At 30.7% G+C, this 26,216-nt stretch overlaps 2 protein-coding genes across 2 annotated transcripts in view; one reads left to right on the top strand and one right to left on the bottom strand.

The window, feature by feature from the left end:
• Positions 1 to 4,614: 4,614 nt before the first annotated feature.
• Positions 4,615 to 11,818, top strand: LOC139485100 (metabotropic glycine receptor-like). Its single transcript, XM_071269221.1, has 6 exons — positions 4,615 to 4,859; positions 5,403 to 5,960; positions 6,587 to 6,754; positions 7,721 to 7,853; positions 8,451 to 8,532; positions 9,142 to 11,818. The coding sequence occupies exons 1-6, from the start codon at positions 4,855 to 4,857 to the stop codon at positions 9,198 to 9,200; spliced, it is 1,005 nt and encodes a 334-aa protein (XP_071125322.1). The 5' UTR covers positions 4,615 to 4,854; the 3' UTR covers positions 9,201 to 11,818.
• Positions 11,415 to 26,216, bottom strand: part of LOC139485104 (mammalian ependymin-related protein 1-like) — a 34,461-nt gene continuing 19,659 nt past the window's right edge. Inside the window, exon 5 of the mRNA XM_071269229.1 lies at positions 11,415 to 11,545. Coding sequence (XP_071125330.1) covers positions 11,415 to 11,545 — 131 coding nt within the window. The remainder of the gene's footprint in view (positions 11,546 to 26,216) is intronic.

The raw sequence follows: 26,216 nt of genomic DNA, 5'->3' as shown, positions 1-26,216 counted from the left end.
CCAAAATATTTGAAAATCAAAGTCTTAATAAAATAGAAATCCCATACCAACAGAACATAATGAGCATCAGTTCGATTTCATTAGCTAAACGGCCGAAATACATGTACCATAAGCATGAATCCGACAAATTTAATCACAAATTAAAAAACCTAATGAATTCAGTCGATGGTTTTTTACAGGGAATGGGATAAACAAATAAATGAAAACACGGATAGTATTTCAGAAAGCATAAGGGCAGTAAGATTGTTTAATAGAAATTAGAATTAAAAAAAACTGATGATTTAATAACCGCTCATGTTATATCTATTTGAAAAGACATTAATGTTGATACACAACTATCTTACATAAGTGACAAATATGTTGCTTTTCCCACAGATAAATCACCGAATAACATCGGTTGTGTGTGTGGTAATTTAACTAACATAAACTGGTTGGTAACTGAATTAACAACTGACTTGGAATATCAACATATATACCCATGTCATTAACAAGAGAGGAAAGCCGGAGTATTCATACTTATGTATTATCATGTTAAATATAAATGCACTATACTGAGGAAATAAGTATGATTACTCTATGTTAAAATCTAAAGGCAAACAAATTAATCTTTTGCACTTTTTTCTATAGCAGTATCATTATGATATATTATTCTTCGTGTTTAATTTTACCTTTATTACAGGAAATACAAAATCAATCCAGAAAGGGAAACAGTTTTTAAAATTGAAACGAAAGATTCTGAATGTAGAAGCATGATACGTTTGTGAAGAGGTCAGTGGCCACGTTCACAAAACGAAAAGATGGCGGATCACTAATTGATATATGTCAGTAAATGAAGTGATAATTTTATAATACATGTAGTTCATATTATACAAATTAATTGCTGTGATATTTTTATTTGATGAATAGTTGTACTATGTACATATAATCTATCAAGGTATCTGTTTGACGTTGTTCTATTAACATATTCTAACTGTGATCAGTTTCAGGAGCCTCTGGCCTTTGTTAGTCTTGTATGATTTTTAATTTTAGTTTCTTGTGTATAATTCGGAATTTAGTATGACGTCCATATCGCTGAACTAGTATACATGGTTGCTTAGTAGCCAGCTGAAGGACAAGTTAATAAAGTTAACATTCAAAAGATATAAAGACGTGTATACTCATCACATTAGCCCTTGTGATTGACATTTCACCCACATTTTGAATACATATAATAGGGTCTCTTTCGTAATAATTGAATGGATGAACGAATTTTATTTCTCATTAACTACAAATTACATATAGTTACACGGAATATATATGCATAAACAACTACCTTAACTATTAAAGCCCATGTGAACAATACAAACATAAACATTAAATTACAAACTAATCAAGGGGAGTGACCCTCACATTTCTTTCTTGATTTACAACATTACATGACACAACATACTAATATTCAGTACCTATGTCTCTTGATTCGCAAAGATGACACAAAGATATCTTGGGTAAGGTCCCTGTTCCTCGGAGATTTTTTTGTGATTTTAATTTTACATCAATAGCACGAACTAACCAACTGTTATAAATGCATCTTGACATTAAAAAATCCTGTATTAGTCTATACAAACAATATGAACTAACACAGATTGTAGTAAAATTTTCTAATTCATTTAAGTGTAACGGGTCTTAAAGTTCTTCTGTTTGTGTTTTGTGTCTACGCATTGTTTAATTTTGCCCATTAATATAGGGAACTAGCTATTGCATATATTTTACCATAAGCTCATTGTATGAACAACGAAGTCTGTATAATGTTCACATGTTTAATCGTATAAAAGTATATGTATGTATAATATAAGCACAGATTCACAATTATAAATTCCAATACAAAACGTTACTAAATTCCAACTCTATAAAACAACATGTTACTTCCAGCTACTACTCCAATACAACTGACCAATACATAAAGTTTCTCACAAGATCGTGCTATAAACAGCTGTTCTTAATTTATTGTCTTACAGTATTTTGATAAAATTCTAAATGTTATTGCAATTCTACTGTGCAACTCATGTACCGTATAAACTGTCACATTAATCAAGATGAAAGATCATTAAACAGTACTGATTAAGTATTTACCATCAAATCTTTAATGTAATTGACCACGCCACATAAGTTACAAGTAGAAGTCTATAAAGTGCTAAAACCTGTCAATTTAATAAAGGTGTATCAAAATTTAAAAAGTGCTAAAACCTGTCAATTTAATAAAGGTGTATCAAAATTTAAAAAGTCAATGTCCATAGTGTTTGTAGCCTAAAGAATTTGCTCCAAATCAGGAATATAGTTCCTAATCTGCATTTGGCTAAATCGACCAGACTCAAGCTAGCAGCCACTCGCTAGCAGCCACTACGCTAGCAGCCATTTTTCAGATATGTCTATGAACTAAAATAATGCATAAGATTCAAACGTACTCGAAATGTTTTTATTAATTTATAACCACAATACTATGAGTTTTTAATATATAATTAAGCAGTCGAAGACACTATTCAATGAATTAAAAAAAATCATTTACGGTTCATCAACTGAATGACAATACTAATCAGACATCAGAAATTATTTTTGTGATATTGTGTCAAATTGCTTTCCATATTTTCGGCATCCTGTCAAATAGTTCCCGTAAAATAATAATTGTTCTGCATTACAAAAATAGAAAGTTGCGCTCATGCTTTAATATTTTTTCAAAAAGACAAATCTGTTTTAACGAATCATTCTAGTTCTGAAGCAGTAGATATCGCTTACTTTTGATTAGACGAAAGGTTTATTTTTTGTACACAAAGTATGGTGGTCAAGAATCTTATGCATTATTTTCGTTCATAGACATATCTGAAAACTGGCTGCTAGCGTAGTGGCTGCTAGCGAGTGGCTGCTAGCTTGAGCCTGGTTTCTAATCCATTTGTTTTGATCAATAAAATATGTTTAAACTAAACTAATGCGCGCCTTCCGTACAAATATTTAAGCCTGGTATATATGTTGAGTTAACCTATCAGAAAAATATAATAAAAAATGAAAATTTATAATTACCACATATTTGGAGACTTGAAGAATCACCAAGCGATCATCTGTAGAAATTTTCAATTTCTCAAGGACTTAGTCTAGTACAGATAAAACATGACAAAACTGCAAAACGTAAACTTTTAAATTAGGCTACACTCTTTGTATCATCATCACCTCAAGTTTTGAGTAATTTTTGAAGTTGTAAATATTTTGGCATCGAGCATTATTGATCATGAAGTGTCTATGTCGAAATGTTAACTGGTGTAGAACCATTTTTAAAGTTTATTTTAATTGGGATTTGAACATTTTTCTATATCCAATGTGTTTCCAATTAAATTTATTACTTTCTCAAGAATCGATTATCCTCTGCTTATAAAATATGGACGCTTAATACAAAAATTTATGATAAAAGGGATGATTTTTCATTTCCTATCGTTAATTATCCATTTTTAGATGGTGACGTTCCCTTGTCACCATCTTATGGTGTTTATATATCTCAACTTTTACGATTCGCTCGTGTATGTAACAACGTATTAGATTTTAACGAGAGAAATGTATGTATTACTGAAAATTTATTACACCAGGGTTTTCGATATCACAAACTAATCAAAACATTTACAAAATTTTCTCATCGGTACAAGGAAATAATTCGTAAATATAATTCAACATGCAGACATCTTATACGTTCAGGTACTTCACATCCAATCTTTTATGGTAATATTCTTTATAAAGCACAAAAATGTCAGTATTCACCTCAAAAGCTAACAAAACTAGTTACGATACTGTTGTCAAGTCATTGAAGATTGCATATTGTGGCTTTAATATTGATTCACTTATTGGGTCTTTGCATCGCAATTAAACACATTTATGCTTAAACCAGTTATTGCATGACACGGGTTATGTTCTTCTCATATATTTCATGAAGGTATAATACTAAACCCTTAACAGGAAGAATTGTGCCTGATATTCATATGATGACGACATAATCTTTCAGTCAGTTTAACTGAATTCTGGAGCTGGCATGTCAGTAACTGTTAGTAGTCTGTTGTTATTTTTGTATTATTGTCATTTTGTTTATTTTCTTTAGTTTCATATTCTGACATCGGACTCGGACTTCTCTTAAACTGAGTTTTACTGTGCGTATTGTTGTGCGCTTGTTTTTCTACGTTGGCTAGATGTATATGGGAGGATTGAGATCTAAAAAAAACATGTTTAACCCCGCCGCATATAATAAGGACTGATTATTTAAATCAAACCTGGATGATGTTGATAATGAAGAATTATGTCCTTGTAGTGAAAAAATCACGTTCATATACATTTATGTTCTGTTTAAGCAATTACAGTCAGTTCATATTGAGCTTTAAAGTTTGCAAATAGATATTGCAGTACGGCAAGACATGATTTGATTTATAACACATTATTATAGTAGCAGGTAAAGGCAAATCAAAAGGTGTCTGGTAGACTTGATTGTCTCTTTGGCACTGTCTTTTGGTGGTTCATCAGCGTACTGAAAATTATACATTTACACGTTAAAACACTTTTTGGCGTAGGAGTGTTGACACAGTGTATTTCTGAATACATCTAAATCTCATTCAACATGGTAATTATTAGCTAATTTTCATATAATGGTTGCCTTATTATTTATGATAGAAACATTATTCTTCTAGTAAAGGGCATATATGAAAATTGCATTTTGTGAACAATGTTGATTATTACATTTCTGAGTGGGATACAGTCCAGTTAAAATATTCTGCTGTAGCAACTGGTGAGGATTTGAAACAAACACAAATTATGTTATGTAAAAGCTAAAGATATCAAGATTACGAAAAGATGAGGTAAGAGTACTAGTTAAGATCGGGGTTTCTGTTACACTGTAGGAATGTTGAATAGATATTGGTTTATAGTAAGGTTATAAATAATATAAAAGGTAAGGGTTACTTTTACATTGACCTCTAGGGATCTTTTGTTCTGTTACGTTTACATTAAATTTTTTGTTGTGTTACTTTTAATATGCATTGACTTGTTTTGATGTGGTACTTTTATATTGACCTTTTTAGTTCTGTATTTTTTTTTAATGACTTGACTGGTCTTTCATTTAATTTTGATATTATTTATTTTCTATTTTAATTGAAAATTCGTTATGGTCTTTTCTGCCCGTGAAGTATAATTCATGCTATTATAGATTATCAAAGATCTTTTTTAAAGTACTTACAAGTTACTTTACCTCTTTAGGTAGCTTGTGCAGTATTAACTAAGCGGTTAAAAAAAATGTTCATACTGGGTCCATCATTTCATCACCTGATTGTTAAAAAAATAATTTTGTTGTTTTAAGAAAATTGTGTATTGAAAAAACCAAACAGGCTAACCTTTTGTTTTAGAAAGTCTATTCAGTTGATGATGAATCCATGCAGAGTATCAGTTTTTACTTTTATATGTTATGTTCTGATGCATGGAACTATACTATTCGTTAGAGGTGGTAAATTGGAAACAATCACTGCTCTTAATGTAATTGAAAATACTCATACAGACATGTGCGCATACTCTGCGGCTAATCTTGACTTAACTCTAGACTTCACACTGTGGAATGGATATGTAAACTTAGCTATTTATAATTCTAATTACATGACGACATTAATTTATCAGAACAAAGGAACATTGGAGTCTTATCCTGATTTAACATTCTTTAATTTAGCCAGAAATGTTGTTATCTCAGGATCACCCAAAGTTTTTAGTTCTGGTCTTGCGTTTGAGCCAAGTGTATTCTCAAGATACAAAGAGTTTGCACCTTATGCTTATTATAAAAATGGAGTAATTTGTCTGTTCGATTTCTCGCTTGCTTATGAGTATCAAACATCAGTTGAGCCAGAGTGGTATTACAATTTGAAGTCAAGAAATTGGGACAATGCCTCGTCAATTCTATCGGAAAGGCACCAGAGGTCAGTGAATAATTTTATACATACATGTAAGTTAATCTGCGCCGAACAATTGTTTTGAACATTACTTAGCAATTGGATTATTTACAAACTATTTCGCATTTTAACCTTTTAGTATTATATTGTAAAATTTGCGGACTGTCTCAAACATTTGCACTAATCTACAAACGAATTCAATATTTTTAAGAAATATTAGAATTTGCATCGTATCTTGAAAGTTCGTATTATTGTGTAACTTTAATTTATCTTCTGTACAACTGCAGTCACGACGACTAATGGAAAAAACGTGTTATACCTCAAATAGCAACCAACCAACCGACACAAAACGACGCTAAGATGTAAACCTTTTGATCTAAAAAATGAAACAATTTTCTTTACAATATTGCAAAATCCGCATCGCCCTAAAATCTACACAAATCTAAATTTGCATAGAAATTTACAGAGACTATGAAAGACTTAGTACTATCAATACCGTATTCCCTGGATTCATTGTTTTATGTCTTTTTTACATTTCACATTTAAAGAAACAATATAAAAATCCAGGCAACTATAGTACCGGAACCTATAATTGTTTCATTGTCGTCTAATTGACCCTTATCAATTTCTTAGTTATAATCTTTTTGAAATAGAAACGGTAGTATAGACATTCAAGACGAGAATACTGTGATGTATTTTGCACAAAAAGAAGATGGACACTGGAGTCAACCTTATTTTGATTGTGGGTTTAGTAATATTTGGTTAGTTACCTTTTCTGTGCCTATATTTGGACAAGATGCCACTGGACAGCTCGTATTCAAGTAAGTTATGTTGATGTGTTTTTATTTCCAATTTTCAGTACGCATTTTCAATAATTTTTCAGTTTTCTTATCAAATACTTATTATGAAAAAAACAGATATATTGGGAACAAATCAATGAGACAGCAACCGAACGACAAAAATAACAAAAAAAAATTAAATGGAAATATGTGAACTTCAACAATAGACAGGCGAATACATGATATGTCAAGCTCTAAATCGTCCCGAATATGTTAAACGTTTTTAATTTAATATTCCAACGTACTATTAGTTCTAACCGACATTTTCCGTAACAAGTTAAATTCAGACGAATGACATTTAAACATGGGGTTTATGATCAAATGAACACATTGAATGCTTTTAAAAAAAATATATAAAAATAAGGAGATGTGGAATGATAGCCAATGAGACCATTAGTCTAAATTACGTGGATGTAAGCAACTATAATATTATTGGTCACTGTTACATGACGATTTCCTGGTGAGTTAGAATTAACCGTCAACTGGAACGCTCGAACCATCTAACCGAAAAACGGATCAAAATGCAAAAGATAACAAAATTTATAATTGGAAGAAAGACGAAAAAACATCACAATTAGAAAACAAAATGTGTGTAACAGTTTACAAAACAGTTCACAAAGAGACCTAAAATAAAAAGTAACGAATATAACCAAACCCAGATTATGCAGTTATGTGCTCTGAAAGGGTAAAGAGTTCCTGCTCCACTGTTGTCCTCTGTCGTATGCTTATACATATTAAGTCGTTAAATCGTATTCGGGAAGCAATACAAGAGAAACAGTTTCTTTAAAAAAATTGCATGTGCTATATAAGTTTTGATGCTTCATATATATGTTTCATATTTTATTTCACTCGTACCATAATACATTCGTGTAAGATATGATTATCACCTTTAGTTAACATTGCATGTCCAGAAAAAGCGAACTATTTTTGTTTTCATTTTGTTTATAGAGGTGTTGCATTTATAGATATGAACTTAAACGATACTGATATAAATCAATGTGACCTTGATGAAGATGAAGAATATGTTGATATATTCCTAAATGTATTTAGAGGCACTCACACATGTCATCCCGATACCAAGGTAAATTGAAATAAGACCTTAATTTGATATTTTGTTCACCTTATCTACCAACTATTTAAATGCCTCAAATTACTTATTGTGTGCAAGTCAGATCAATATATCAGAACAAACTAAAATGTTATGTAATTTTTCACAGAGATGCGTTACAAACTATGGTGTATAAATGTTTGGACAGATACCGTATAACCTGAGATAATGCACGAATTTTAGTGGTTTCGTAATGCTCTTTTTTTCTTTTTGTTCTGTGAGGTTTTTGTAGAGTGCTGTTGGTCATTTTCGATTTTTTCGCCTATCATGGTTTAGTTTCAATGTCCATGATGTAGTCTATCTTCAACATTAGTTTTTAATCCCTTTGTATCTTTTTGTCCCTTTTTTAAAGGACAAATTAGTGATTTTGCTATATTTCCACAATACAAGAGAACGACTTGTCTAAATATTGTAGTGAAAAACGAAATTTTTCAATTTAATTCTGGTTCAAATTTTTTAAGTCCTTCTTTTATTCATAAAACGTTAACGCTGTCTTTTGTTCTTTAAAATATATACATCATATTTGTCTATTTAAAAGTCGTATTCCATGACAATTGTATTTTATTTCAGTGCCAATTCCGACCTGGATTAGGATTTAGAACAGGTGGTTACAATTGTTTGCAGGTGAATGGATCCTTATTCAACAGTGAAGGTATTTATTCTCGATATGCTTTAAATAAAATAAAATAACTTCATGTGTTATTTCAACATGTTCAATCACAAACACGCAGCAGTTTGTTAGAAAAATACAAAAATTGAAGAAATGACACACATTAACATGTTTAACAGCAGAACAGACAGAGTTAAATACCAAATGATTATAGGACTGATTATCATGTAAGTGTGAGAATGACCCAAAATAATTCCATGATACTTGCAGGTTTGCATGAAAAACAGAGGCAAACGATACCAAAGGGACATTCAAATTGATAAGTCGAAAATAAACTGACAACAACATGGGGAAAATAAGATAAACACAAAAAGAGAACCAAGAGCACACAAATCACAACATAGAAAACTAAAGACTGAGCATAACGAATCCCATCAAACACCGGTTTTTTTACTGTACACAATTTGTGTATACAAGCTAGCAAAGGATATTTTAGTAAACATGATTTTACTTCAGTATTGTAAATTAAGATGTGAAATACATCAAACATTTGTAATCGAAAAAGATTGTAAGAAAAAAGAAGATATGGACTCACTACGAATTTGAAATTCTATATTACTAGTAATGTCACATATTTCTGTCTTTATACAGGCAAATTATTACTTATTCTATTTGGTATTGGTTTCCAGATATTTTGGACTGCCTGGTGACTGGAGATAATCATAATATGTTTAGTTTGAATTTGTATTTGTGTATCAATAATATTATACTGTTTGTCATGGATGAGTCTTTTGCTGTACACAATTGTATACCTTGTATCTATTATGAGTCTATTTTGATGAACTTTGCATATATGCCTAAATGTACGAATAATAAGAAACAAAAGGCTTCTAAAGATTTGTCAAGATTTAGCCAATTAGCCCATATGCAGATATAAATTTGTTGATCTCCAATATAACCCCTTAGCTAGAGATCAGTTATTAAAATGGAAAAGAATGTCAATATTGAAAGTGAAACATAGGTAAATCGTTTGATTGACTGATTCGATTCACAAAAGTCCATTCTTTTACGGGTTAAAACGATGCTTAACTTATATGTTTAACCTTTGATATGAAAATAAACATTATATCGCTTATCTGACCGTCGGCAGTCTTCAGACTCCATGTCTTTTAAATTGTTTATTATAGACTTTTTATAACTTCGATATACGTTTCAGTGTTATAAATCAAATATGAGAAATTGAGTCAAATCGGTGAACATGAATTTGACAGCCAATGCCCCTTTAAACGGGATCAGTGAAATAGCTAAAAGATACATAATGGAACGTAAATCGAAAATCTATTAAACGAAAAGCAAATTACTCTGTTATACCGATAAATTTAACAACAAAATGTCACGATCAATCAAAATTAAATACTGTAGATTTATCAACCACGAAATCTAATATCCACGAACATAAGTAGCCAATGAAAACAAATGAAATTACAGTAATACAACCGCGTCAACGAATGCTTGCAATCACCAAAACTTAGCTGATCGTTCTCAACCTTTTGATATGACGTCATACGGCGTAACAGTCACAATATATTTGATTATGAAAATTGATGAAAATTGATGTCGAAAATGCAAAAGTAATTACTCAAAAGTATATGTGATCTACAACTTTGTTTACGGAGCAGATTATATTTGTGAACGCTCGACCCTCCCCTAACATACTTCACATCACATAAAACTGTAATAAACAATTAAAAGTGATTTATACATCAAATTGGTAGTAATCATAACATATTACACAAAGTACCGATCTCAGAGACCTCGCAGTGATGACAGCTAAGCCTAAGCCCAATTTCAACTTGTTGTCATAGCCATGTGAGAGAGCTTGACAATGTGTAATGCAAAATTACATGTATCAGCAGGATGTGAATCATAAGTGTTAATAACCGGAAAACAATAAATGTTTATTTATGTAACAAATAATAAAGCTAGTATTGTTTTATTGTACAGAATAAGTTGATTAAAGGGGCAATAAGTTTACATGCATTTCTATGTAACGGACGAGATATATACAAATCACCACAAAATGAATAGATACCACCCCCCTTTCCAACAAAAAAGAGAGACAGAATGAATTTAGTTAACCGTTTGTTAATGTCTTAAATATCTTATCAATAATTTGCAAAATATATATATTTTTATTTCAATGGTGTAAAGTAATGAGTATTATCACAGTTTTCAATAAAATTTTACCTACGAATATATGTATCAGGTATTTTATTTACTCCCCCTCTATAAGATTTTGTGATTTCTTTTCTACCTCCTGTATTTCCCAGTGGTGACGTCATGTTCCTTCAGTAGATTTAAAACTTAAAAACGTCATTTCTTTATCTGGCTATTAATAGAACAGCAAATAACACAAGATTTGTTCACAAATGCGTTTATTATTATAGACATAGTCAATCAGATACGATAAAAACAGCAAGCAAAAACACAGTGTTAATGTGTATTATAGTATTGAGAAGGCGATAAATATATAAATAAACTATGTTTTGAAATCTATGAAATGATATTATCATTATCAGTCAATCACGTATGCTTTGTACAATCAATGTGGTTAATTGTTTCGAGCAGTTAGAATTTAGTTGGCCCATGTCATGTCATGTATAACCTGTAAATATCATGGCCTCAGAATGATTGGGATTAATGAGTTCAATTTAAATTTAAAGTACTTTTGGAGGTATACCTTCCAGCTGTGTGTGTAATTTTAAAACATCTGGTTCGTTAAATAGCCTCTAATTTTTCAGCATTTTTAACTTTTAAGTCTTTAAACGTCCTTTTTGTAAGTCATTTAGATCTATTTTGGTCATATAGTTCAGCCTGTATTCAATGTTTTTGCAGCAAATTTATCAAGTATTAGTTTAAACTCTTCAGCAAAACATTACCTGTGTATTCCAAAAGATCTTCTTACAAATAGCGGGGATATTGAAGACTGACATATTCTTTATCCCTAATGCCGTACCGTAAAATTGTTTTCTCAAACTTGTTGGATACTCTGAGTCTGTAATAAAGTAATTACTGTAATGTAAGTGTATTGAATGAATAAATGAATGAATACTTTAGTTGCAAGAAGCATATACATGCTATGGCAAACGAACATATATACAATATATGACAAACAAAAAACAGCAGAGAACAGTAGTTACAGAGTAAACAATAATATTATGACAATATATGTGAATTAATTTTCCAAGCTGTATTTAAATAATAATGTATTAGAATACATGTGATATTGATAAACAAAAATAGCTAAGTCATTAAAAATGGAACACTTTTTTGTTGTTTGTATTTTCATACAACGTACACAAACAATGTACATTGTACATACATTTATAAACGTAATAATATTAGACTTGTGTATGGCGAGAACATTGTTTTTGTTTATTTCAGACGAATTTTAAAAATGTAGAAGTTATTTTGAATAAACAAATTATAGAAACTAAGATTGAAATTATGTACGTCAGGTGCGCTTTTCGTCTATATAAGACTCATTAATGACGTTCGAATAAAAAGTAGAAAGGCAAAATAATGGATCATATGCACATTTCTTATTCTGTTTATCTTTTATTATTTATTAAAAGAAACACATATACTTCTCAGGAAATAGTATTGGTTTATTTGGATTTTGTTTTTGTTTTCACATCATTCAATCAGCAACAATTCTCTTTTCACTTAAAACAATATATAACTGTCCGACAAAGTTTTTTCTATGACTACAGTTCATAAAACTATTGTTTAACAACATTTGGCAAGTGCAGAGAAACTCCCTCGGACGGATAAGAACAAAGACGAATTTTCTCTGTTAAGTAGCTATTTGTTTGTTTTTGTTTTTTTTTTTGCACTTGAATGTTATAAATATAAACCTTCACAAATTGAGTATTGGTCGTACTGGATAGTTTTAGAAACTATCGGATTGTGCTTTCAATTCAATAATTTCAGTTATCTTACCATTGAGTTCGGAGCTGAGGAGATATTTGTATTTGGTACTTGTAATTACAGATTTGCCTAAATAACATTTACTGAATATAACATATAGATATATGACCACGCTATGTCGAAAAAGATCAAACTTGAAAAGATGAATGTATGATATGCCAAGAGAAAACACACGAGGACCTACAATGTCCAGCAGATAACAAAAGAATTGACATTGACAACGGAGCTGGATATCACTCCTTTGATGCTATCATACAAAGATGCTGTGGATTGAATTGGTATCCCTCATCAATCAACGTAGAGCAGTTACATAAAGGCCACGGAATTGCACGAAAACTTAGTAGCAATACACTAAATTCACCAGCCTATAGGATATACATTTCCCAAATTATTCAGTATTCAAGAGCTTGCAGCTCCTACTCAGACTTTGTAAACGTCATCAGCTGTCTTAGTAGAGCTTTCTTACAAATTGACGAAAGGTACGAACGAACGTAAAGGGAGCGCGTATTTCATTTCTACAAAAACAGTTAAAAAAGTCTTTGTTTTATCCAGTAAAACAGCATTCTTTTCTTATTCAAGTTTATTTAAAAAAAAAAATAATATCGCAAATAATACACGATTTTAATATAATCAAACAGAGAAAAATAGTGTCAAATACACTTAAGTCCGATACGTTATTTACGTAAACCACGAGTACACATTTCCGCGGGAATTTTTTAAGCACGAGTTTCACGATTAACATTTCAATGCCATTATTGAAGATCGTTAGTCTAAATTTAACGACAAGATTCACATTTATTTTTATTTGTTACAGTACACTTTCAGCAAATTGTCAAAGTGGAATATCGAGATTTGCTATAAAATGATGATACAATGATTTTAAAATGTTGAATAAACTAAAAAAAAAAAAAGACTTTGTATATCTAGAAATAAATCTACAGTTTTGCACCATATATATTGTGGATTTTATAATGACGATTTAACAGTACACATGTTTGGATGACAGACACGAAGTTGTCACTTATCGTCCAGTGGCTAATATTTCATGAATGTTCAGGATTTAGGCAAAACGCAGTTATACGCTAAAATAACCGTTCCATTGCTCCGGTGTATCATATATCACATTAAGGCGATGAAAGTTATGAAATGAGCACCAGCATATGACATAGTATAAAGATCATCCTATTTTCTTCATTTTATTATTTTGAGCGTTGCAAATTATGAATCAAGGAAGTATTTGTATTTCTGTTAGGGAAGAAGACATTTGTATTTGCTTTGACATTCTTAGGTTAAACAGTGCAACATTGTAATATTAAAAGTGGGGGAGGGGTCGGTTTTTAGTTTTTTCATGGGGACATTTTTTTCGTCTGACAACTCTATATTTAGAATACTTTGTAGTGTTACCTCCTCCGAACTGGTGGTATCAATAATCATATTCTTACCTATCGTATGTCTCGAAATCCTAAATAGATCTCAAGAAAAATCCAATTTAACAAGTGTCGTAGCATGCACGATTATTGTCCGAAGTTCCACGACTATTATATAAATATGTCAAAATAAAGGATCCCTAAAACGGGTCTTACGTATGATTCGTCAAGCATACGTACCTTTCGTCAATTTGTAAGAAAGCTCTAGTAGGAAGTTGATGAACCAAAGGTGTGTCAAAGGAAACGTTATGTCGAAAGGTACCAAGACCTTGTTGATAAATAATTCGTATAAACTTCACAAATAATACACGATGGTTTTGAAGTGTATATTTTTGGTACTGATGCTGATTAGTCTTAATAACGTGTTATATTAGTCTTTGGTTTGTCTTAATGAATATTGCTTTTACTACTAGTATTTAGTCCGGTTTTTTTTTTTGTTATATTAATTAGACGTGACTCTGTATTTATTGATCCTGTCATTGACTTATTGTTCTATACTAGTTTTAGTATTCTTGTCTTTCAACTTTGCTAATGTGCATTGTCTATATGCCTTATTGTGTTTCTTTGATACATATGATGTGGCTCTGTACGTATACATCCCTTTATTGTGTTATTGTTCTAACTTTTTTTATTCTTGACTTCCATTTTTGCTGATGTTGGCTTTGTCTTCTTGCCTTTTTGTGTTTCTTTGGTACATATGACGTGGCTCAGTACTTATACATCCCGTCATCATGTTATTGTAAATTTGTGTATTCTTGTCTTTCATTTTTGGTTAATATTTACTTTGTCTTTATGCATTTTTAATGTTTCTTTGTTATATTTTTCTTTGTTTTTTTTTATAGTATTACAGATTATAAACCAATGTTAGAGGTTTACCTAGCTGTAAGCCAGGTTAAATCCATCGTTTTCTACTACATCAAATTCCTAAAAGAATCTGGTATCGTCATGCGTTTCCTCAATGAAGATTTGTCTCTTATTAATCTATTGGCGATATCTTATCAACAGTACACCACTGCAAACTTATTTCGTATTAGAATAACGACCGATGAGTTTACAATGTGTTATGGAAACAAAATTAATCACCGCCGTCATTTATTAGATTTAATTTTGGTCAACATAATCTGTACGATAATGTACGTTTGAAGTTGGATTCATAACAAACTGCACATATATATATATTATAGTTGATTGCTATTAATAAGTATTGCAATATGCATTGTGTTTAAATGCAATATCAGTATTTAGTTCTATTTAAATCTTTAATCAATCCTAATTCTATCTTACTTTTGAGATATAGTTCTTCATATGTGACGTAATTTTTCTGCTGTTTCAGATATTTCATATATTCAAATGTGACGTAATTTTTAATGCCTTTTCACCATCGTATGTGACGTCATTTTCATAATTTACTGCGTTGAGGCCTGGACTGAGTCGGGTGTGTCTATTCTGTGTTGGTCATTCATTATGTTTTTGTGTTTGTTTTATGTAATGAGTTTATACTTCAGTTTCATTATGTATATCTGTTATATTCATTTGATAAAATTTACTGTTTGCAATAGCATTAATTGTTCTAAATAATAAGGATGTTCTTATCCCAATCATAAAAACTTAGCCGTATTTGACACAACCTTTTTCAAGTTTTGATCTTCAGTGCTGTACAACTTTGAACTTTTTTTCGCTTTCGATCTTTTATATCTGGGCGTCACTGGTGAGTCTTGTGTGGACGGGGCGCGTTTTTGGCGTATTAAATTTTAAACCTGATGCTTTTTGTTATTCATTAATCATGTGTTTCTTTGTATAATACGTTTTCCTATTTATTTGTATTGTAGTCCTGTAATAAATATTATGTTGTCATTTCTATGTTATATTTAACATTGCCATTAAAAAGTGCGAGGTTTGGCATGCCACAAAACCAGGTTCGACTCACCATTTGTTCCTTTAAAAATGTCCTGTACCAAGTCAGGAATATGGCCATTGTTGTATTATAGTTCGTTTCTGTTTGTGTTACAATTTAACTTTGCGTCGTTTGTTTTCTCTTATTTTTGAGTGTAAATTGACATTGCGATAAGACGTGTCACGGTACTTGTTTATCCCAAATTCATGTATTTGGTTTTGATGTTATATTTGTTATTCTCGTGGGAAAACAAATTCGAGAGGTGTTTCTTTCTTCATAAGCAAAACACCTGATTTTAAACTAATAAATGAATTTTGTGACAATGACGGAAGAATTATTTTAATTAATTTGGAAATTCAAGATAAGATATTTACTTTATTAAACTTGTATGCACCAAATGAAGTTCACGCAAGGAACACATTCTTCAAAAAAGTACAAGGGTTAATTGAAGAGCACAGTCTTGGTGCATTAATTGTAGGAAGAGATATGAATGACCTTCTATCTAGTATGGATACAAAAAATCAAAATCTTCATAAAAAGTTTAAAAAACCAGTAAATAATCTTAAACAGGTAATTAAAATAAATAAACTGTTAGTCATTTGGAGGCTATTAAATAAAACCAAAAAACAATACACTTGGAAAAGAAAAAATTCTACAAATGAGGCAAGTAGAATTGACTTTTTTATAATAAGTTCACAAGTACGCATGCTGACAGTATCAGCTGACATCAGACCAGCTCAAATATCAAGTACAGACCACCAAGCTATTTCTTTAAAATTAGATGTGTATTCAAGTAATCGAGGAAAAAGTTACTTTAAAATGAATAATAGTATATTAGCTGACTTTCAATATCAAGAAATAATAAATAAATTGATTGATAAGTATGATAATAAATTTAATAATGAAAATCTTCTTACTCAGTGGGACTTGTTTAAAATTGATACCAGAGACACTACAATTAAATATTGTAAATCGAAAGCCAAAGAAAGAAAAAATAAAATCAATGTTTTGGAAAGCGAAATTAAAGTTTTAAACGAAAGGTTAGATACACTACCTACGGACACAAATAATAATCTTTCTAATGAAATTAAACAATTAGAAAATGAACTAGACCATATATACTCATTAAAGGCAAAAGGGGCCCAAATTAGGTCAAGAATAAAATTGGTAGAGGAAGGTGAAAAAAATACAAAATTCTTTTTATCTTTAGAAAAACACAGGCAATCAAAAAAATCTATTAATAAGTTATTTTCCCAAAATGGGGAGGTAACTGTAGATCAAAGTGAAATTCTTAATATGAGTAAAGAGTATTACAAAGTTCTATACAAAAGCTCTAACCCTAATACTGAAATCTTAAAATCATATATTGAGGGTACAAACATAAATCATTCTTTGACATCTTCTGAAAGTAAACAGGTAGATGGTAAATTAACACTAGAAGAGATAACATCCTCCATTTTTAAAATGAAACTAAATAAAACACCTGGGAAAGACGGTTTAACTGTAGAGTTTTACAGACAATTTTGGCCAAAACTGAAGAACATAGTTTTGAAAGTTTCTAATACTTGTTATGATAAAGCATCTTTATCTAATACCCAAAAGATTGGGATTATATCATTGATTTATAAGAAAAATGACCCTTTGTCCCTGGATAATTACCGTCCAATAACTTTATTAAATATAGATGTGAAATTAATAACATATACTTTAGCACAAAGACTTAAAAAAATCTTACCATTAATAATCCATAGAGACCAAAATGGATACATAAAAAATCGCTATATAGGATTCAATGTGCGTCAAATTCAAGACATAGATTATTCTGAAAATTTTAATATTGAAGGAGCTATATTATTTATCGACTTTTCTAAAGCATTTGATTCACTGGAATGGGATTTTTATTTGGAATCATTAAAGAAATTTGGGTTTAATGAATCATTTCAGAAGTGGGTTAAAACCCAATATTATGACATAAAAGGATGTATTTTAAATAATGGGTGGATTTGAGAAACCTTCAACATTGAGCGCGGAATTCGACAAGGATGTCCTTTAAGCGCTTTATTGTTTGTTTTATCAGTTTAATTACTTGCTTGCAGAATAAGAGACTCTAATGATATAAAGGGAATACAAATAAAAATTGATAAAAAAACTCATAGTCTAAACATTTCACAATTAGCAGATGACACAACTCTTTTTTTTAAATCTAAAAATGAAATAAAGCATGCACTTAATATAATTGAAACCTTTGGATCGTTCTCTGGACTCAAACTCAATAGAAATAAAACAGAAGGTATTTGGCTAGGTAAACTTAAACACTGCAAGGACCAATTCGAAAACATTAATTGGAAACATAACGTAAAAAGTCTTGGCATTTATTTTGGCTCTGACAAGAAAGAATGTCAAAAACTTAATACAGAAAAACAGTTGGAAAAATCAGAAAAAATAATTAATGATTGGAAAAAAGGAAAATTAGCATGATTGGTAAAATCACTATCATCAAAACACTTGTCATACCTAATATAACATATATTGCATCACTAATAAATCTGTGCAAAGAAACTATATCTAAGTTTAAGAAGATGATATATAACTTTTTATGGGACGGTGGTAGTGAGAAAGTTAAACGCTCAGTGCTAAGACAAATGATTGTTTATATCAGAGACATATATACACTTGTGTATATGTCTCTGTTTATATATAGGATCACTGAATAATATATATGTATTGTGTGCTAGTATGAATACTTTGTAAAATGCAACTGACACAAGATATAAATATAAGATATCTTGCTAATCAAATCCCCTGGTTTAATTAGTAATTACCAACACAGGGAGGAACCTTAGCGTCATTGTTGTAGCGCTAAGGGACATTGTTCACAACTAGTAGTGAAATAAAATATTTAAAGTTGAAAAAAAAAAAAAATATCTTGTTTTTTTACATTTTTTAGGTCATTGAAATGTCGAGAAGCAATCTGCCTTTTGTTGTTTTGTAATAACTATGTACTTTTAAAACTGGATATTGTCACATACTGATCATAATGTTGAACCATTTTGACAGACAGCTTTATTTTGTCGTATTCGGTTTATCAAGAGAAATGATCCATTTTGACAAACAGTTTTATTTTGTCGTATTCGGTTTATCAAGAGAAATGATCGTGAAAGAATATCTAACGGCGGTCAAGTATTGAGAGACGATCGTGAAACTTCTGGTAACGGATTGTGAAAGACATTTAATGTAAATTCTAGTTCAGAATCTTTGAAAAAATCGTTTAATTTTCAAAACGCGGATCAAATCCGAACAAACAAACATGTCTGTCAAAATGGTTTAACTTCCTCAACATAACTGTGAAATTAGATAAAGAAAATATGCAGTACTTTATGAAAAAAACACAAAAGGCGCAATGCATGTCTAAGAAATTAATTACAAATAACACGCTTTTTGTACCTATAACGGTCATATTTCAGTTTATCATGATATATGTGATGTTTCTGATAGTACTGTAAAATTAAAGTATGTTCTTCCCTTATAAGCATTAACTTGTATATGAAAACCTTGAATTTGTTGAATTTCCATCAAACTTGATCGTGAAAGATTAGGCAACGCATTATTTTTATCGTGAAAGATAATGCGTGACCAGACTTAATACTAGTAATCAGAAATCAGTATTAATTTTACCATTTGATAAACCTGCAACTGGTTGAAGCCTGTAACTATTTTGGTAAGGATGAACATTAAAGATATTGTTTTTTTTTATTCAACACGTTACCTCGAAAGTTTAAAAAAAAAACAACCTAAAAACGTGTCTAAATAAGTTGAAAGATTCAGCTCTGAGAATCGGTCTAGTGCAATTCAGAAAGACCAACACTATTTAGCCAATGATATGGATATGCAACATTTGAACCAAAACCATATCCATCAAACAAACAATTACAGCAGAACAGCATCTTTCATGAGTAATTTGAGATTGAACGATAACCAACATTTTATGCAACAGTACTTTCTTAAGTTCTTTTTACACAACGCAAGTGTGGATTGATTTAAATATATACTACAGACTATAAAATACCAGATCGAAAATGCTGTAATGTCTCGTCTTCTTTTCCTATGATAGTATACATTATTTGTTGAACGTCTATAATATCAAGGGTTTTCCTAGAAGTGTCAAATGCGCTTAAGATTGTCAATGGTTCATAAAAAGATTTCAAGGTTAGATGAACCATACCATACAAATCTCTACAAATGTACCGTACACCAAATAAATGTGTTCCGATCCTTACAGTGCCTTAGAAACTGACAAATGTCAAACTTATGCTTGGCCAATTAATTCTGAACATAAGGTCAAAAGTATATGAACCCTGATCGACAGCCAGACATTGACGTCTTACTATCATTCAATATATCAAATACAATTGACGTCATCATGGTCATATATGAAACATGCAGACAGACATATGCACCATACACGAATTACCTTGGCGCTATAGCATACATGTATATATCTAAAAGGCTAAACAACATAAAACAAACGTTTACCGAATGATGCATGATAATGAGTTCGATGTTATTTAAAACCTTGCAGAAGTCGAAAATCTTACAATCATAACAACAGACAGTTATCCTTTTTGAATTTTCCTCAGAGTTCAGTATTTTTGTGATTTTACTTATCCTAAAGGTTAACGAATCCGCGATACGGACTTGACCACAACAATGAATCTTCATCCATGAAATGAGGCAAATTCGGGGTCAGCTGAATCCTGTCTGACGGACATGTACATGTACCTTACAGGATCCAATATACAAAATGTTGGAATCCTATAACTCGTGATAAGTGAATACTTCAAATGACAATAAAAAGCTTCATTCTATCATCATCCAACTATTATACATTTCATTGTCTGAAAATATTAATACTTTGAAATGCTTAAACCTATTGAGGATGTTGACCTATCTAGCTTTTCTCAATACCTATAACAAATATTAATTATGATATAATTGAAGAATAATTTGAACTTTTTCGAAACATCAGATCGTTTACGATCATCAAAAATGCGGTACGTGATCTTTCACGATCCGAAAAATAAATTATTTGTGCAAATAGTTCTTTATTTACCAAGTTTCAGATTATGTTTATACAAAATAACTATGAGAACTATTTGAATAATTCAAATAGAATGCCCTTATTCCGATAAAAGTAGTTTTTCTAGTCGAACAAGTTGTGAAAAAATCATGTTTGTTTACATTTTCTCTGTCATTACAGTATAATGTCGAGAAGCAATCTGCCTTTTGTTGTTATGTAGTAAATTTGAACTTTTTAAACTGGATATTTTCACATACTGATCATAATGTTGAACCATTTTGACAGACAGTTTTATTTTGTCGTTAATTTGTCTGCGTAATTAATTAAATTAGAATATTTATTGACCTTTCATATGTCTTCTCGATTAAATATATTTCACGATCCGTAACCAGAACTTTCACGATCGTGTCTCAATACTTGACCGCCGTTAGATATTCATTCACGATCATTTCTCTCGTTAAACCATATGACACCCGTGGATGGTGTCTTGCCATGGCTTTGTTTGGACTTTTATGTTTGCTATTTGGCCCTGAATGTTTGTCCCGAATATTTTATTCACTGTACATTTGCATTCAGCTATCGCAGATCTAATTTATTCGTTCATAGTGTGTTAATTTAAATTTTTGGATTGAGTTAAGCTCTTCAATTAATATTTTATCGTGTGGTTTTCTATGTTGTGATGTTATGCTATTGTTTCAAAAAAAGGGAGAAGGTTTGGTGCCATTAAAACGTTTAATCCCGCTGCAAATGTTTGAACCTGTCCTTAGTCAGGAATCCGATGTACAGTAGCTGTCGTTTGTTTATGTAATTTATACGTGTTTCTCGTTTCTCGTTTTTTATATAGATTAAACCGTTGGTTTTCCCGTTTGAATGATTTTACAATAGTAATTTTGGGGACCTTTATAGCTTTTTGTTCGGTGTGAGCCAAGGCTCCATGTTGAAGGCCGTACATTGACCTATAATGATTTACTTTTATAAATTTTTATTTGGATAGAGAGTTGTCTCATTGGCACTCACACCACATCTTCCTATATCTAATAACCATTTTTGTAAAACCAAATAAAATGCTGAAATAAATAGTTATCAAAAGTACCAGGATTATAATTTAGTACGCCAGACGTTTCACATATTCCTTCTGTACTGTTTGATACTAGCAGTATTGTAACTAGAACCAGGATGTCGTATTTAATCACGTCGATATAATGTAAACACAATTACCTTCAAACGAGGAACATTTATGTCGTTGAAAGTAAAACTTAACTAAAAGTGAGGGGCAATTTTTTGTTCTTTGATACATTCTAAAATAAATAAACCTTCACTTTTAAAACAGATGAGAAGTTTGTCTCAGCATTTATTAATGAGCAAGAAAAGACACCTTTGAACATGTTTCGCTTTGTCAAATACGACTATCGCAGAGCTGAAATAAAGTTGGCACTCCTGACTCGAAAACACATCGATAAGTATGTCTATAGAAGTGTTGTTTTCAATGAATGACAAACCGAACTAATCACATTTAATTCTGAACTGCGAGATTTGTTCATGCATATTTCATGTTTGAACCTACATGAAAAACATATTGCTGTAATTGTTGTAGCAGAGCATTGAAGTAAGTTCGCTTAAAACGGTTTACTTTACCGAAAAAAATCAATTTTATATCTTCTTGTATCGTGTCATGCTTTTTTAAATATTGTAATGTCTGTATTATATCAACTTTTTGAGATTTCAAACACTTAGTCTAGTTTTTAATAGTATATGTCAATATGCCAAATAAATCAGATGTAGAAATATTACTACACAATGTGATTGGTTAATATATCTAAATGGCCAAATTAAAAAATAAACGCAAATCAAAGTTATATTTTACATATGCTAAAAATACACTAAAACTGTTTCACTCTGTAAATGATTTATTCATTGTTAGTATGATTAGTGGAGTAATATCTCTTTATGTGCGATCATATTGTGTAAATAGATCGCATTATTATAAACATCCTAATCTACAAAAACAATAAACAGCATATTATCACTTAGTAATCTTGTGATTGATAAAGGTAAAAGCTGCACATCTAATGCGTTTATAGTGAATGTGAAAAGTTCATAAAAAGGTATACTTTTACAACTGACTGTTCCTTAAAAGATTTGAGTTTTTGTCCGATTTTAAATCCCTTTGAAATAATTGTTATTTTTGCCATTTCCGTATTCCGTCATCAGTCGTTGTACTACAAAATGTAAATAAGATTGCTGAGGCAAAAACAAAGTTGAAGAATATTTTTATTGATGATACTGTCTGGGTTTTATTTTCGTTTTTTTGGTGGTTTTTTTTTTAATATTTTGATTTCATCTACATAATAACACTGAAGCAATTTAAAATAACTTTGAGATTTAATGTGTAGTTTCTGATTCATTGGAATAGGGACTTGGGCTAGGTAAAACCTTTTTGGAAATTATATATCAATACTATTGAAAAGCCCAAAGATAAGCAGCACCAGCCTTTCAAAATTTTACTTATGGAAGGTCTTCAGCTACAACAATACAATATATCTTTTTAATCTAATGAGACTGTATGACTGTTTAATGCAATTACTGGTTGTTTAATTAGTCACTTTTAAGAAATGATTATCTAGATACCCTCTCATTTTGTATTGATTAAGTGGCACATATGGCGTCAATGCTTTCCCGTATATTCAACAGAGCCTCATAGGAAATTACTTTTCACAGTTAATTGATAGTCTTGTAGAGAAAAAAATGTTTGCTTCTATTAGAGATTGTTATATCGTTTTGATTTTTTGCTTTTTTAACAAATTTTAACTGTGAATGATTTTATGTTTGCACAGTTTTGGAAACAGGTGTTTAATTTTGATCTGTAAATTCATTTTTTAATTGTTAGATACCTACATGTTTCAAAAATTTTGCTAGGAATATAACTGTAAAACACTATGTAAATTTTCTGCATAAAAAACGTTTTACTACTAAAATGTCAACGCTACGACAAGTGGATTGAGGTCTGCTAAGGTATTGCTATCCATGATAGCTGTTTCATGTGTAGTGAAATGAAACAGCTTGAAAACTTTATAGCTTGCTGTTTAGTGCGAGTCAATGTTCTGTGTTGATGACCGTACTTTGACCTATAATGTTTTAATTTTACAAATTGTGACTTGGAGTTTTCCTATTGGCACTCATACCACATCTTCGTATATCTATTGTCAATTAGTAAATGCTTTTTAGTTGCAAAAAGACGTAAGAAGTATTAGTTCCAAAGATTATTGCCGATGTGTAGTTTTCAAACGGGTTTTTTTGTGTCCTCACAGTGTTTGACAATTTTTGAATTTCTAAATTTAAAATCAATATCCACCGGTTTTATACAGATTTTCAAAATGTTGATAAGGTACATCATATTTTATTTTAGTATTTAATATCTTTGTTATACTGCAAAAATAAAACAGAATGTCTGTTTGAGCGTTATAAGGGGTTGAACAATTAAAGTAATGTAAAATAACATTATAGTATTCGGGTGCATTTAATTGAAGTTGGTGGGTAAATTCGTTTATGTTTTTGTTTAGTAAAACAATTTAACCTTAATATTTAACTTTATGCTGAGTCTGCCCGTGAAACCATTTAATCCTCCCAGGTCACCGCATCGTGTTCTTTTACCTCTAAATATTTAATCTTACTTCAAGTTATTGGTTTATATTCTTCATTGTAATCATACAATAGTGTATTAATTTATTAGCAAATGAATATTAAATGGTCTCATTCGTTAGTATCTGATCTGGTATCTATTAAGTAAAGGCAACAGTAGTATACCGATGTTCAAACTCATAAATCCATGGACAAAAAACAAAATCGGGGTAGCAAACTAAAACAAGGACTCGTTTACTCATGTGTTTTGTCAACTTATATGTGTTCCTTGTTGTTGGGAGGTTGTTACTTTAATGTTAAATGTGGGTAGTCACTGTGACACTTTTGTCATGAAACCCTGTAATAGATAATCTTAAATGTTTCAATATTTTTTTCTCACATGAGTCGTCAGCTTTCGTATACACTTACTATCGTAATGTATCCTACGAATATCGACATTTGCTTCATTCTACAACAGATTTTTTAATAGAAATTTGAGGATTATTATCTCAGTTAAATCATGTTAACAAGAAACATACAAGAGTTTTATGTTTAAAGATTAATATTTTCGTAAACTTAGTGTATTTTGGGTATACATGTACATGTATAGGCAATAATTTTTCTTTCTGATTTTCATCATTTTCAACATTACAGTTAAAATGTACGACGACTTAATATCTATTAAAATCGCAAACGACACAATAATCTTTATAAAAAAAACAAAAATAAACAATCATTCACATTGTATATGACTTTTCAAATCAATTAACATATAGAAAATTTGTATTGCTTAATTGTACAAATTCCATTGGGAATGTTACACTGTTCAACATCCTTCCTACCGATAAAACGTTTTTGCCTTCAACATGCATGAAATATTTGCCACTGGATATAAAGTTAACATAAATCTAACGCTCAGCATAAAATTCGAATATCATGCCCCAGGCCATGTGTAAATTTCCAACAATATATGGCTTCCATGAATTATTTCGATTCTAATAGGACAAATACGGTCATTAAAAAACTGAAGCTAGGGTGGGTATGCTATGTGTGTGGCTGTTCTTTTTTACTCCCTGCTAGATAAAGCTCAAATAGCTTTATAAATATGTAGCTTGGGTAGGTTAGTTCGTGAATAACTGCTAGAAAAAAAACTTTTTAATTCTTTAAATTCTCAAACCGAACATTTGCCATTTTTAATTTACATGATTTTCTCGAAAGCTTCCGTTAAATCAAAAGTTGACATTTTGTAACTACGGAGCCGCCATGTTGACTTGCTGAAACGAATAAATATGAGAATAATGCAATAGAATAGAAAATGAAATAAAACCTACTTCAAAAATCAGTTTTAATACAATATCATACGAATTCCGATGGTTCACGCAACAGAAAACTTTCAACTTTAGCGGTTTCATTTGTATGACGTCATGTTTTGAAATGACTCAAATGCGCCAATAAAATAAACTGACTTTCGCAGAATTTCATTTAATTTTTATTTTGTTGATTTCTCCGAGCTCTTGTGCATTACTTCTTTTTATTATGCATACGAATAAGAAAAAAGTTATTCTGTCTTTTTTTAATTGCCCTTTTTAAAACAATAAAATCTTCAGAGGGTCTGCAAATAGGTTCCAATGCATGTAGATTTACGTGGGAAGTATATTGTAACAGCCATTATTATGTATATCTCTGAGTCTGCGCTATGTATATTTTTCTCGAGAATTTT

Source organism: Mytilus edulis, chromosome 8, assembly GCF_963676685.1.
Source record: "Mytilus edulis chromosome 8, xbMytEdul2.2, whole genome shotgun sequence".
Taxonomy (NCBI): Eukaryota; Metazoa; Mollusca; class Bivalvia; order Mytilida; family Mytilidae; genus Mytilus; species Mytilus edulis.
The sequence above is the reverse complement of the archived record's forward strand: the minus strand, read 5'-3'. Positions and strand labels throughout refer to the sequence as shown.